Source organism: Electrona antarctica (genome assembly GCF_951216825.1).
Source record: "Electrona antarctica genome assembly, chromosome: 2".
NCBI classification, from domain to species: domain Eukaryota; kingdom Metazoa; phylum Chordata; class Actinopteri; order Myctophiformes; family Myctophidae; genus Electrona; species Electrona antarctica.
The window spans coordinates 39,484,244-39,500,675 of record NC_136807.1 but is presented as its reverse complement, the minus strand read 5'-3'; the positions used below and the strand labels follow the sequence as shown (position 1 = coordinate 39,500,675).

The window sequence follows — 16,432 nt, the reverse complement described above, 5'->3', positions numbered from 1 at the left end:
AATGTGCACGCATCCACTTCCATTCTAAGCCCTGCATTCAAAGCCCTGTATCTCAGAAACGACATTGAGAGGCAGTTTGTCACAGCAGTTTGTCATTGTAACATCCGATTACAGATATTTGGCTCTTCAAAGTAAGAACGACGTGGGTCCAACTCCTACTTGGAGTTGACTTGGCCCCATTAGCCCCATATGGAACCTCTCAAACCGTTATAATGTAGCTCTATCAGAGGGAGACCATGCGAGACATGTTAAAGCAGCTAGCAAGCCTAGCATGGAAGCTAACGTTGGTGTAGTGTAGCGGTAGCCCCGTGTCCATATGGAACATTTCCCTCCGCTATAGCACACACGACGCTTCCAAGCTTCCAACCGATAGTTTTTAAATGTAAATGTCCCATCCATGGGGCAAAAGCAATATAAGCGGCTTCTTGATTCCTTTGGGTGAATGGTGGTGTGTTGTTGTTGTCAACTTGTCTGACTGACGGCACTGCAGACAGTGCAAAAAGTCTCAGCAGCGCTGCTAGTCTCATGCTGCACATCGCTGCACACGACATGCACCTTTTCAGTGTAAAAACTCCTCTAGTCCCGAAACCGTCCCGAATGAGATAGATTTAAGTCCCAAATAGATATTTTATAGGCCCCGGGACGTCGGGACGCCGTTAATCTCGAGCCTTGATCCGCCTGGGTGACAGCAGACTGCTGGGCGAGTGCTGGTGCTTTGGCATGGGGGGTCAGATCAACATGTAATGAATTCTGTACTGGCCATATATGAAGCTTGTCTCGAGTGTACAGGGTTTGATGAGGTCAGATCAACATAAGGAATGTCAGAACAAGTCAGCTCCATATTTGGAGATCTAAGGGTGGCAGCGGGGGCAGTGTCTTGAGAGTACAGGGTTTGATGAGGTCTGGCCTTATATGGAGCGTGTCTTGAGTGTACAGGGTTTGATGAGGTTAGATCAACATATGGCATGACAGACCTGGTCAGCTCCATATATGGAGATCTAAGGGTGGCAGCGAGGGCAGTGTCTTGAGTGTACAGGGTTTGATGAGGGCCCAGGTAGGGCCGGGCCGTAAGTTTCGGGCCTGTTGAGAACTCTAGTTTTCGTCGGCTGCCGCCTGCCGGTTGCGGCTGCACCAATAACTTTGGAGCGGGCCCGTCTAGAGTTTGAATGGACAGGTATCAGTCAAAAGGGAGACGTCGAAGAGGAAGGACAGGTGGGGTAGGATCAACATATGGAATGTCAGAACAGGTCAGCTCCATATATGGAGATGGAGGCGTGATGTCACGAGGCGTGACCAAGACCATATATGGAGGCGTGATGTCACGAGGCGCGACCATATATGGAGGTGTGACGTGACACACGGAAATGCCAGTTTTCATAGTAAATGCGACCTATGGCCGCAATAAGTACAATACTACCCAGCGAGCGCTTCAAGCTCGCCGATCTGCTACTTTTGATCCTTTTTTGGCTTTTGTGTCAGTCTGATCAAGTATTGCGAAAATTCACGAAAAAACAAAAAAATGTTAACATTGCAACGATTTTTTTTGTTAATTGCCCCAGGCCTGCCATTACAGTGTGTGTGTGTGTGTGTGTGTGTTTTTTTGTTTGTTTTTTGGCTTTTCTGCCTTTATTGATAGTTTCAAGTGAAGATTGACAGGAAAGAGGGAGAGAGAGAATGGGAGAGACACGCAGCAAAGGTCGTCATGAACGGGACTGGAACACGCAACACGCTGTCAGGCCAGAGCCTATATGTGGGCAACTGTGGCTCAAGAGGTAGAGCAGGTCGTCCAATGATCCATGGGTCGGCGGTTCGAATCCCGGCTCCTCCTGTCGAAGTGTCCTTGGGCAAGACACCAAATTGCTCCCGATGTGCAAGTTGGTACCTTGCATGGCTTCCACCGCAATCGGTGTATGAATGTGTGTGTGAATGGGTGAATGTAATGCACAATCTATGTAAAGCGCCTTGGATAAAGGCGCTATATAAATGCACCATTTACCATTTGCATGCGCCTGGACCACTAGGCCACCGGGCACCCCCACAGTGTGTGTTTTACCCATGATGCCCTACTCACGATGCAGGCTGAGGGAGATGTTGATGGTGCGGATGTCGCCGACGGTCTTGAGGTCGGGGATGCTGGCGCACTTGAGCTGCGTGGCGGCGGGCGTGTCGCCCACGTCGATCCAGCACACGGTCTCCTGGGCGTACATGAAGTCCATGGCCATGGTCTGCTTGGTGGCGATGGCCAGCCGAGACGCCACGCCGCTCAGAGACGTGCAGCGGATGTCATGGAGGTTGGTGATCAGCAACATGGGCAGCCGTTCCACTGGGTCTGGGGAGAGAGAGGGAGAGAGAGAGAGAGAGGGGGAGAGAGAGAGAGTGGGGGGGAGAGACAGAGAGAGTGGAGGGGAGAGATGGAGAGAGAGAGAAGAGAAATACAGAGAATGAGAGAGAGAGAAAGTGAGAGGGAGGATGGAGATAGAAAGGCGGGAGAGGAGGATGAAGAGGAGAGAGATACAGAGAAAGAAAGACCTTTAACCAGAGCCTTCATTAACATTCTGTTTACACTCAGACAGACATCAGCACATTCCTACCCATTCAAGAAGATTTGACTCAAATACAGTACATGCTTTAGACAACCGATAAGAAAGAGGGAGAAATACAGAGAGAGTGAAAGAGAGAGAGAGAGAGAGAGATATGAGGAGACATTCACCACCTGAACCTCCCGATTCTGGGCATGTCATGACAGTAAAAAGTGTGCACGAACATTTGGCGAAAAATAAGAATAGAGAAGATTCAGGGAGAATAGAGAACATTCAGGGAGAATGGCGAACATTCTGACAGAATAGATGAACATTTGGCGGAAACAGCAGATATTCAAGCTCACAATGCGACGCATTGCGCCACGTATGCAACGTGTTTGCTTGTGCGAGCTTGTGCAGTCGACCAGGCTACCATCGCCACGTGACGTTAAAAACAAAGCATATAGGGGTTAAGTGGTAGAGAAGAAAGAGGGAGCGGGGCGAGGCAGAACAAGGACAAAGAGGTGATGAAACAAACGAGGCAGATGAGAAACAGAAGGTTAGAGGGAGTAAAGAGAGGAGTGAAGGTCACACACGTTCCTTTGTAAAGCCGTTACAAATCTCTCTCCAGTAAATAATAGGCTCGGAACGGCATTAGTGGGGGAGCCGCAGCATGCAAATGAGATCAAGCAAGAGCGCCGTCTCAAACCGCAAAAACAAAATAACTGTTAATTTAGAGTTGCACTTTTGGTTTACGTTTGGCTTTTTGGGGTTTACGTTTGACTTTGGCCTGTGTGTGTGTGTGTGTGTGTGTGTGTGTGTGTGTGTGTGTGTGTGTGTGTGTGTGTGTGTGTGTGTGTGTGTGTGTGTGTGTGTGTGTGTGTGTGTGTGATTATACAGTGTAGAACTGTCCCCTGAAAGTGTGCAAAACATATTCATATGGCTCTGTTGCACTTCACTATGAAATGTGCTCTAAAGCAGCATTGAACGTTTCTGACTTGCAATGAATTGTAACCTCTAATAAGGTCACAAATACCTATTTTCTATATGAACACGACTCGTCGACGAGTCGCATTAAACTCTGATTCGACGAGATAAATCCAGAGTCGGGGACAGCCCTAATAGAGCGTCGCAGTCCCGCCCCCTTTCATGACGACGGCAGGCCCAGGAAATGATTCCCAATGCATTTTTCCCATAGACATTTCAAAAAGTATTTATTTAAAGACGCTTACGCCGCGGACAAAGCCAACTCGAGTCGTGACAACCCATGACAACAAACACAATATTTTGGACCAAACAAATAATTTCAAAGAAGAAAAACAACAAAAAAAGTGTTGTAACCTGCCGTTTTTTTCTTCTTTGTAATTATTTGTTTGGTCCAAAATATTGTGTTTGTTGTCATGAGTTGTCACGACTCGAGTTGCCTTTGTCCGTGGCGTAAACTTCTTTAAATAAATACTTTTTGAAATGTCTATGAGGAAAATGAACGGAGAATCATTTCCTGGGCCCTGGTAGGGGCGGGACTGCGACGCTCTATACAGTGTGGGATTATGGCAGAGAGACAGAGAAACCGAGGGCAGAGAGAGAGAGAAGGACACCCAACAACACTGGGCTGTCCAGAGGGAATCATCCCGGAGGACGTTTGGATGACGCGGTTCCACACATCCGTGCATCATTCTGCACAATGAGCACTTTCACTTGTTGGTACTGTAAGTACATTTTGATGCCAATACCTTTGTACGTTCACTCAAGGACAATTTTGAATTCCGGACTTTTACTTGTAACGAAGTATTTCTATATCGCAGTATTGATAATTTTACTTAATAAGATTGTGAGTACTTTTCCCACCACTGCCTGCATTGTACAGTATGTAGCCTATAGCCTCACCGTTCTTGGCCTTGCAGGAGCGGAGGTCGGGTTGCGGGAGGTAGCCCTCCACACAGCTGCAGGAGTAGGAGCCCTCGCTGTTGGTGCACGTCTGGCTGCATGTCCCGTACACGTTGCACTCGTTGAAATCTGCCGGGGAGAGATGTGACAGTGACTAACCAGGACAAGCACGCACACACACACACACACACGCGCGCACGAACGCTCACTAGATGAATTCCTATCTGCAGACATCACCTCTAGTCCAGTGGGTCCTAGGGGGTCCCCAGTTAAAGGATAGTTAGGAACCAAATGGAACCGTATGGGTACAAATGGTACAATGGTACAAATGGAACCAAACATTTGGTTCCATTTGTACACTCGCTTAACCCATTCTGGGCGGGAACCCCTTTTGGTGTTAGCATTATGTTATGCTTTAGCTATTGAAAAATAGCAGATCTACAAGCTCATAGCGCGCCACCGAGTGGCGCGCTACGAGCTTGTAGGTATGCTATTTTTTTAAAATCGAAGAACCACTGACATAGAAACATAGCTTTTTCAGAAAACTGTCAGGATGTAGAAGACATTTTTAGAATCTGATCTCAGGTAAAAATGGGTTAACATTGATTTTACAATATAAATTGGAGGTCTCAGAGATACAAATGCCATTAAATGGGGGTCCGTAGCCTAATTCATGTCAAACAGGGGTCCTTGAAATTAAACGGGTTGAGAATCACTGCTAGAGCCATAATAATAAATCTTCTCTTATAGGGGCCCCTGGCAAATCTTTTCAAATGGGGGTCTAATTAGTGTCAATTTGGGGGTCCTTGACATGAAAAGGTTTGTGAACCACTGCTCTAGTCTACACCCAGCCACTCATTCTCATGGACGACATAATGCAGCAACACATGGGACAAATAACTCACTTTGTTTTCTTGTGTTATTTGCTAAACACACTGCTGCTGCCCAGTACATTTAAACACACTGCTGCTGCCCAGTACATTTAAACACACTGCTGCTGCCCAGTACATTTAAACACACTGCTGCTGCCCAGTACATTTAAACACACTGCTGCTGCCCAGTACATTTAAACACACTGCTGCTGCCCAGTACATTTAAACACACTGCTGCTGCCCAGTACATTTAAACACACTGCTGCTGCCCAGTACATTTAAACACACTGCTGCTGCCCAGTACATTTACGCAAATGTCTCTTGTTCACTGTCTGGGAAGTCAGGACCCCACGTGATTTTAAGGGGGTCCCCAGATGACAGTTAAGTAACAATTTCAGGAATTTTAAGACCTTTTTAATACTTGAAAAAAAAAGACATTTGCTGCATCAAAAGTACTCAACAAACTATACTATAAAAACTGCTCAAACAATGGCCAAATTATCAAATAATATGAGAGAGAGGCAGACATTGTGAAAATAGCCAATCTACATGCTACAACTATTTTCACAATATTTATCTGTGGAGCCGAGTCAAACAAAACGGAATGCCTCAACTCCTACATTCCAAGTGCTTTGAACTGAACTGGGGGGGTCCCCCTGGGTCCCCAGTTCAAATGTGATTATTTTGGAGAGGGTCACGGTCTGAAAAGCTTGAGAACCACTGCACTAAATAGTGGATGTTAGTCAGGATATTCAAGTGAAACATCTGCCTGAAATTATACCTGCGTGTTATGTGTATAACTATATAACGGTAGCCTGCAGAACTTGATGTAGTTTTACATTCCGACACTAACTGGTATGAGCCGGTCAGAATGTAAATACGATCGACGGTTATGCCTAATTTATACTCTTGCCGTACGACACTATTTCCGTGCCGAAAGTAGCAGCTCGGCTATTTTCGGCATGTCTGCCATCGTATGGTTACGATGACTAAGAAGTATAAATCAAGCTTTAAGAGCCTCTGTACCCAGGCTTTTATTTTCGTTCGTGTTCGGTTGAAAAATGAAAGCCTGGGGGAAAGAGACACATTTACTGGTCTAGGAGTGGGAGTGAACTGCAGTGCAGAGGGACGTTGCTCGAAATAATGGTGACGTCTGTTTCCTCCACTGTTTTCTACCAGGGAGGGGAGGGGAGGGGCAGAGGGGGGCAGGGGCGGGCGAAGATCGGTCAGATCGGTGAACCAATATTATACAGCGCCTGGTCCATGCGCTACCCGCCCCTCTTTTTACCAGAAAGCACGCTGGCTGGGCCAGGCGAAGTGTCAGACAGAACAGAATCTCATCTAAAATCCACATCCACTCACCTTTACACGTCTTTCCATCTGGAGCCACCTCGTAGCCGTGCTTGCAGTAGCATTTAGGTCCATCGTGGGTCACAGAGCAGTTGTACTCACAGCCCAGTGCTTCACAGCCTGGTGCAAGCTCTACACGGCAGAGGGAAAGAGAGACAAACACACACAGAGAGAGAGAGAGGACAAGAAAAGTAACATTAGTTAACATCTGTATTAACCGATCTTGCACACCTTGGCTGGTAATCCAGTCTGGCAGTGTGCCGCGGGTTCGACTCCCGTTCCCGACGGCCTTTACTGCATGTCTTCCCCCCATCTCTCTCCCCATTTCCTGTCAGCCTACTGTCTGTCCCTCCATAAAATATATAAAATAAAGGCGAAAGCCACACAAAAAAACATTTAAAACATCTGTATTAACCCACCCTCAGCTTTTAACCACCACTATAACTATCATTTAAAACTTTCGCAATTGAAAAATAGCAGATCTACAAGCTCATAGCGTGGCTACCAGCTTGTAAATCTTTGAATATATATTCATTCACAGCAAACGTTTTTAACTCATACTGTATCTTTGCTTCTGGGGGGTTCCTGGAACAACATATTTTCGGCAGCCCATTACATATACTTTTTGGGATCCTTGACATGAAATAGTTTGAGAACCACTGATATAGAAACATAGCTTTTTCAGAAAACTGTCAGGATTTAGAAGACATTTTGTAGAATCTGGTCTCAGGTCTCGATGGGATAAGAGGGACGCTTGCTGATTTGCCTTTGAAAGAAGAAATTGAATGTGGTGACAAATATGGAAAACATAAATACTCAAATGGTACTTTGGGAGTATACATGATGGCCACTATTATTATTGCTGCTGATATTGATATTATTGTTGTCTGCTGGTTTGTTGATGATTCCGTTTGTGTCCTGTTTGTTTTTCCTTTTTTTAAATAAAGTATGTTGTCTTAAAGGAGTAAAAAATTACTTATTTCTATCAATTACAGTCATACGCCATGAAGACTTGAAGTCATGGAGATTTAGTTTTTGACGCATGCCTAAGCCAATAATTAAATTAAACTCAATGGAAACTCTGCTTCCGGAGACTCTGACGGTCATCAAATTATTGGCTTAAGAATGCGACATGCGGTGTGTAATTGATTGAAAATGAGTAATGTTTCCTTTAACCCTTCAAGGCCCGGATATATTTCTACTAGAAGAGATGTCAACCTTACTACTACTTTGTACTACTAGGAGTGAGTGAGTCACTTGAGTGAGTGTCTTTGTAAGGCCCAAACTGCACCAATGCAATTCCTCGCAACAAAAGAGTTTTAAGGACATGTCACACCAATGCAACTCCTTGCAACTGCCATTGGGGATAATGGTTTCATGCAACTACTCGCAACCGTTTGGTTGCAAGGAGTTGCATGGTGAATCATTGGTGCACTAAATCTCGTTTACAAGTGAATGAAGAAAAGAAAGAAAACTATTGGATTAATTAAAAACCTAAAACGAATGCAGTTTACTTTACTTTACTTTATTATGGATCCCCATTAGCACTTGCAAAAGCGTGGCTATTCTTCCTGGGGTCCAGTTCAGTTCCATTTGTACACTCTCCGAGTTAGATTAACACGAGGGACTTTACCGCAAGTGTGTAGAGCTGTAAACCGAGAAAAGAATATATCCGAAAACGTAAAGATCTTGCTTTCACTGTTGGAACGGGTTTGTTTTCAGATCCGTTCTCTGATGATTATCTGAAGCCTCTCACTATCTGGTATCTGAGCACAGAGCCATTCCATCATGTCATATCTGATTCCGGCTGCGTGTGTTTGTGTGTCAGGCAGCCGTGACACACAAGGCCATCTGAATGCAGTGCGATGTAGAGGGGCCTCTCCTAGGGGCCTAGGGCCCCCCACCACCACCACCACAGAGGGAACTCAAGGACACTAATGTTTTGGCAAGGAATGAAAGAGGGACATCCGTATGCTCCATCCCCACCCCATATGTGCCCTTATCACTCTCTCTCTGTGTGTGTGTGTGTGTGTGTGTGTGTGTGTGTGTGTGTGTGTGTGTGTGTGCAAATGTGCTAATGTCTTTCGCAGATGTAAGTGATGATCCCCCACACACACGCACACACGCACGCGGGCGCGCACACGCTTCACACACACACACACACATTTTCTGGAAGGAATGTTCGCAGATATCAGTTCACACCAGATGCAGTACCACAGTAACATGACTAGCCAGGTAAAGTAATACGGTAAATGGTACTATAGATTAAGGCAGTGATCCCAATTTATATTGTAAATCAATGTTAATTTCCATTTGTAGACTCTCAGAGCTACAGACCCATAAGGATCCATTTGGTTCCAAACTATCATTTAGCTGGGGACCACCTGGAACTCCCTCAAGGACCCCTGGGGGTCCCCGGACCCCACTTTGGGAACCACTGGTTTATAAATATAGTACACACTAACACATCTGTCACCAAATCATGGCAACTCCCACATGCCTATTGACCAAATATATGTTAAGAGGCCACAGCAACAATGTCAGTCTAATGGCCTTTTTTACAAGGTTGTGACGAACAAAGGCTCGTCCCATCATTTGCAGTACGGAAGCTCATAAAAAAGCCTTTTCCCATTTCTCCTTTTCTCTAGGAGCAGAGTAATCAGAGTAATTGGGGAGCACCTGGGATCTGGTGCTCGCACCCCTTTAGAAACCCACCTCCCCATGCAGCCCTCTCGCAGTCAATTTGATTTGTTCACCTAACCCACTATGCACCTTATTCAACATTTGTGTAAATACATGCAACACGCTCACCCGCCACACTACACAATCCACTCATGCACATAAAGTACACTAGACTTTACTGATTTTATTCCTCGTTTGTTCACTAATTTCATTGTACACTGACTGTACATACCCCCTCTTTTTTTGCTACTGTATGTTCCCTGGCACCCCTAGGCCAGGGTCATACAATCGGCGCATGATATTCACATTCGGTATGAATGTACTACTCATCACGATACAATTACCAACAACAGTTCAATTATTGTCACGAAGGAAGGAGATTAAAAGAGGACCACTGTGTGCCAGCCGATGCCTTGGGATGAATTGTACATCATCAACACAGACACAAGATCAATCACCCTTCAGCTCAGCGTTCATCAAGTAACTGTGTGAATGCGTATAGTGGATACAGCCACACCACACTACACGCCACAGAGTTAATGATGCTATGGCTGTGAATGGCAGCATTAGCCGGAGCAGAGCGCGGAGGTTGGGCCGGACCAGTGAAGGGCCCTCATTATATAAAGCCTGTGGCACTCGGGGCCACAATGGCACCTTTTGTTGCGGATGCTGTGAGAGGAAGAGCCGCCGGGCGTACACTGTGGCCCATATCGAATCCATTCACCGAGACTCACACATCGCAGAGACAGACCCACGCGGTGTCACACCATATACCAGGGGTGCGACAATATCTGCAGGAATACACTTCTGTTGTTTTTGGTCGCATGTTTGACCCTTCCGGGTCCATTTTGTACACTCTCAGAGTTAAACTAATACCCTGGATTCTACTGTGTATATCTCCAATTCCCAAAACGCATTAGGTTTACAAAAAAGGGGATTGCTTGGGGCTGGTTCAATTCACACCTCGGTCTATTCTTAAGAAAAAACCCTTCTTTGGTTGGTGAGTCAGCAATTTATTTAGCTTGTTCTAATCACAGACACGCGTACGAAGAGAAGAGAAGAGAAGAGAAGAGAAGAAGAGCTATCTTAAGGCTATAGGATGTTGGGACAGTTCCAGCACCAAGCACACACCAGCAGCACGTTGGTCGTTTATTCAGGGGTTAATGAATGAGGGAAACAAATCAAACTCAGACACGTTGGAGGCCTTGGGTGCTCAACAAGCATATCAGATCCATTGATCCCGTCACCGCACGGATGCAAACCTCCATTTCTCTCATCTACACCAACGCATACCATTGTTTTGGCTTGTGATTATCAACCCTTTTAATTTCGAGGACCCCCAGTTTGATATGCATTGGGCCCACGGACCACCGATATGCATTGTAAACGCCCCCCTGTGCTGAGGGTAGACAAATGCAACCAAATGACCTGTAAGGGTCAAAGACCTGTAAGGGTCCACTTGGTTCCTAACTATACCGGTATTAATCACAGTTTAGAACCACTGATGCTTCTGAAGGAAAGATGATGTCCCTTTGTGTTCTGTCATTACTGGGGACGGAGGCTGATGCTAGCACAGTCAAACATAAGCGGGGGCATGGTGGGGTGTTAACAGGCAGAGATACATTTGGGAAGGGTACGAACAAATGGGAACAAGTGAGGGAGGAAGACAGATGCCCGAGAATTTAGATAAATCATTAGAAGGAGTGATCTTGACACAGAGAAAAGGGGAGGCGAGGAGGGAGGGAGGGAGGAGTGAATGATGCTTGTGAGTGCTCTTGGAGTCCCTCCAAAAGACACGCTTGCGAAGAGATGTACGAAAACTTGGTGTTTTTCCAATCCCCGCTGGGGCCGTCCCGTGGGCTGACGGGACCTGGCAGGACCTCAGGGTGACATCGGGTGAAGCGAGACAAGGATAGTCATGTCGTCATATTCATCTACTGCAAATATGACACCCGCATTACAGGGAGCTTTTTGTTATCGGTGTCTGTATGTCAAGTGTTATATGACCATTGGTTGTTGTCTGTGTGTTTGTACCTCCGTCTGTCTGCTTCTCTTAACACATGTAGGTCTGACGTCGAAATAAAAAAAAATACGTCTTCTGAAAGAATATATATTCAATGATTTGTGCCGCATTTTCACGATTTTTCAAAAATAGCAGATCTACAAGCTAATAGCGCGCCACCGAGTGGCGCGCTATGAGCTTGTAGATCTGCTATTTTTCAATAGCTAAAGTATTACATAATGCTTAGTTAAAACACCAAAAGGGGTTCCCGCCCAAAATGGGTTAAGTGCCATTTGCACTGAGCACTATAACTATAAAGATAACTATAGCGATATCGTTCACCATTGGATTTCTTTTGCCAGGTGCTTGAAAAGCGCCTGGATTACATTTGCTACTACCTCTAGTAGCGACCATAGTGGACACTTTTTCAAGATTGGCTGCCTCGTCTCTAGGCTGCCTCTAAGCCAATGGGAGACTTACCCATAAAACCCATAGTCTGAATGGCATAAAACCCATACTCTGAACGCTGCGCCAGAGGCTGCAGCACAACTGTAGATGTTCATAAACGAGAGCTTAACCTGGCGGTTATGGCTGTTTTATTATCTATATTTTTTATAGTTATAGTATGAATAGCCCTTTGCTGTCTGTTACATGGATGTAGGTCAGCTTTAATTGAATTATTGTTATTCTTATAGTATTATTATTATTCTTCTTCATGTCAATTCATTTTCTCTTTTTTCTTCTACACTCCCTTAAAAACGGCTACAACCAAAAGGCAACTTGTAAACACATTTTAAAAGGAGTGGAGACCATGTGTGTTTAGGACCATATTATTATCATCATCAATACCATTCCACATGGAGGAATAACTTATCGGTCCATCACTCCCACATGGGTTACAGGAATCAGGGGATTCCCTGTGTTTACTTATAGTGTGCCATTAAAAACATCCAGCCAAAGCCCCGAATAGGTTGTACAAGTTGTTCTTGTGTGTGTGTGTGTGTGTGTGTGTCACCCAGGAGTGATGTAACTCTTAAATTGTGACATTCCTAGCCCTGTGCTCTCACTGTCTGGAGACATGTCTCCACTTGCCCCTGTCCTCCTCATACAGCAGACAGAGACAGAGACAGAGACAGACAGCAGGAAACCTTTTCTACAGAGATAAAGAGACATCAAGCTAAACGACCCGCTGCTGTATATACTGTAGCAGCGATTCTCAAGGTGGGGCCCGGGGATACCCAGGGGTGCTTGAGGGAGTTCCAGGGGGTCCCCAGCTGGGTCTCGTAACTCTGTACTCTGACTCTCTCAGTCTCTTTGTCTAGTTACAGTGAACACTGAGGAATTTACTGTGTCCTGGTGAACCCCAACTCCCAGCATGCCCTATTGCCCTTGTTGTCCTGGTGAACCCCGACTCCCAGCATGCCCTATTGCCCTCGTTATCTTAACCACATGAACCCTAGCGTCCCTGCCCTGGGGCAAACAATCACCAAGAACGAGATAACTTTTGTTGTGATTAGGCACCAGACTTGACATGATTAGCACAATATCATAAACTGCAGTCCAGAACGTTTTGGTTATTTTCTTTTTTTTAACAATGCGTATGGTAGAGAATGTACACAATATAACTGCCACTTCAGATGTGTTCGTTATATTGTTTTAACAATATGGATTAATTTATTTTGAATGAGTGGCCTCCGGTGGCCCCCAAAAAAAAAAAATGAATCCACAAAACTAGCGTCATTTGTATTGTTGACCTATTTCTAGTATCCATATAGCGCAACTTTCGTTCAACTTTGAACCCTCTGTCACATGGAACTATTTTTTGTGTCCAGTATCACAACGCCAGCAGGTGCTACTGGGGGGTTCGAGGTGTAGACGGGTGGGCTCATCGATAGCGTGGATGTATTTGCAGGCAGTTGTTTGCAGAGCGAACAGTCAAACGGGGGGCAAAGCAACCGTGTACAAACACAAGCAGGGCAGTAGCCCTGAGTGCAAAGCATGGGGGGGGTTCTAAACTCAAGCCCAAACACTGGCAGCACGCAGCGCAGCCGCCCACATCTATAATATACACAGAGACACTCACTCAAACACAAATGTACAAATATGCACACACACACACACACACACACACAAGCTCTAAAGTAAACACAACACTGCTTGACTAGGCCACAAAAGACACCAACTTTTCCCCTCTCTGCAGTAGCCAACAATGCACTACAATCATTCACGCTATGCTGCCACGTAATTTGAGATAAGCAATGTCAGAGGCAATAAAAACAAACGTCCTCATGGTGTATTACAACCAATAAACTAATTTGTGTCAAGATTAATGCAAGACTAGCCTTGAGAAGACAGACACAACAACTTCCTTCATTCAACAGTTGTGTGTATTCTGGGGTGAACGTCCGGCAAAAAATAGCACGTCTACAAGCCATGTTCTGCAAAAAGATATTCATTGTGTAGCGTGAAAACTCTAGCATAGAGCAGAGGTTCCCAGAGTGGACCCCTCAGGTCCCCAGCTAAATGATAGTTTGGAACCAAATGGACCCTTATGGGTCTGTAACTCTGAGAGTGTACAAATGGAACCAAATGGACCCGTCTCAGAGTTAAATTAACATTGATTTTATATTATAAATTGGGGTCCCAGAGGTAGAAATGCCATTAAATGGGGTCTGTAGCCTAATGCATATCAAACTGGGGGTCCTTGAAATTAAAATAGTTGAGAATCACTGCTAGAGCCATACAAAATTTCTCTTATAGGGGTCCCTGGCATATCTTTTCAAATGGGGGTCCGCGGGTTAATAAGTGTCAATTTAGGGGTCCTTGACATGAAAATGTTTGGGACCCACTGGCATAGAGTATACATGTACATATCCCTGACCCGAGTATAGACCCCTGGGGGACTCCAGTCAACTCGGTATAGGGTTTAAGTGGATAATGTAATACGATGCAACAGCGTTGTGAGCTTTGAAGGCCGGCTATTTCCAGCCAGTAACAACACCGAGTAACAACGAAGCATAAATCAAGGCTTTGGTGAGACATGAAGGACGATGGAAGCCCCGGCAGCGTGCATAAACAACAAGCACTGGGGCATTGTAACACTCAGGATGCCCTTTGAGGCGCGGAGGGAAAGGGGATGAGCAGCACTCCTATAAACTGCAGCGTTGACCCCGTTTTCTCTCTGACCCAATCAATCAGTCGCTTCTGAAGGGAAGGGGTCCGAAGAGGTCCTGCCCCCCCAGGGAGGCCACGCCCCCTTCTCGCCCACATGAAAAGGAGTAGAATAGGATAAGGGCAGGCCAAGAGTTCACTGAATGGACTGACACTTTCACAGGTCACACACACACACACACACACACACACACACACACACACACACACACACACACACACACACACACACACACACACACACACACACACACACACACACACACACACACACACACACACACACACACACACACACACACACACACACACACACACACACACACACACACACACACACACACACACACACAGTGTTTAAGTATTGTACTTAAAAGTAGCAAATAAAAGTAGAAAGCATTCATTATGCAGATTGTCCCGTTTCATAACCTTTTAAGTGTATAACTATTGAAAATATAGCCGAAATGTATATAGCGCTGAAGTGGGTAATGTACTGTATGTTTTGTAATAATCTAAATCTAATCTAAAAGTATAATATTTGCCTGAGATTTAGTAGGGTAGAAGTAGAAGTTCTGAAAATCGGAAATACCACAGTAAGGTAAAAACTTCCAGAGTTGGATTTAAACACGGTTCGCCTGGGTGAGAACTGATTGAAGCTGATTCTACCTAATGCCTTCTAAATTCTAAGTTCTCAAACTAATTTGTGCCATGGACCCCCATCTGAAAACGTTTTGTGTGGTTGTGTTTAAACATTTTCAATATTTTTCAAAAATGTTCATACATTGCTGATGTACAAGCTCACAGCACGGCACAAAGTCACGCCCTGTGATCTGCTGTATCTTTGAGAACTAGTAACCTCTAAAAATGCTCTACAGTGACACAACAAAAATCTAAAATGACACAGATCCTTTCCCGGTTTTAATGGGTTAATAATGGTATGCACTCTACCAGGTGAGCCACTGCTGCGCCCCAAAGCAGTGTCACCTAACCACCCTTTTTCAGTACCACAGTATCTTTTTTTTCCACCCAGTGTCAATTATCCCTCTGCCAACCTGGGGAGAGCAACGGACTGACCTAATGCATGAGGAGTCCAATCCACTGCTTTTTACCTGACAGGGGGGGAGTTTCCCCGGTTGGACATGGAAGGAACAAGTTATTCCAACCAGTTCTTTTCCCCTCCATCAGGCGCCCCGGCTGGCCAGGGGGAGGCAGTTTAGAGACCAGGATTACTGCATGTTTTTTGTGAGGGTACCAGTACCTACCCTAGGGGACACGGGGAGAACATGCAATCTCCACACAGAAAGGCCCTTTTGCCAACCCCACCTAGAGTATGGGCGCTGATGACACGGAGGAGAGAACACGCCCACAGCGTCCCCAGCAGGAATCGAACCCAGGACCTTCTAGCTGTGAGGTGAAAGCGCTACAGACTGCTCCACCGTGCCCCTAGCACCACAGCATCTCCCAGAGAGATAGGCCAACTCATCACCGCACCACCTTCATGTCCCACCAGTGTGATAAAAAGATTTGAAAAAAAATGAAGTTCTATCAAAGCTGCTCTGCTACCCTTCCTATAAAAACACCTTGTTGTCAACAACTTGTGCTGAATTATTTGGTCACAGCGAATGACAAAGTGTGCTTTCAGACGTCGGTGCACGTACAGGCACACTTGCACAACCCCAGCAGTTTGCACAAGCAAACACTGCCATGCTTGTAAAAGGCCGGGCTTTTCCCTGAAACGGGGGGTTCACAAACAGCCAGAGAGAGAAAGTTCCGGGCACACTACTGCTGCTGTGTTAGTGTGTGTATGACCATGGGCGTGTTTGTGTGTGTGCGTCTATGTGCACTGTGTGTGCATCCATGTGTGACTGCATGCAATGATGTGTATGTGTATGTGTGTGTGCGTGCGTGCGTGCGTGCGTGCGTGTGTGTACGTGTACACAAGCCTGACT

The 16,432-nt window shown here is 45.6% G+C and overlaps 1 protein-coding gene across 1 annotated transcript in view; it reads right to left on the bottom strand.

The window, feature by feature from the left end:
• lrp1ab (low density lipoprotein receptor-related protein 1Ab) overlaps positions 1-16,432 on the bottom strand; it is a 177,830-nt gene that overhangs the window by 115,714 nt on the left and 45,684 nt on the right. Inside the window, exons 4-6 of the mRNA XM_079517462.1 lie at positions 6,641-6,760; positions 4,407-4,535; positions 2,072-2,329 (exon numbers count right to left, since the gene is read on the bottom strand). Coding sequence (XP_079373588.1) covers positions 2,072-2,329; positions 4,407-4,535; positions 6,641-6,760 — 507 coding nt within the window. The remainder of the gene's footprint in view (positions 1-2,071; positions 2,330-4,406; positions 4,536-6,640; positions 6,761-16,432) is intronic.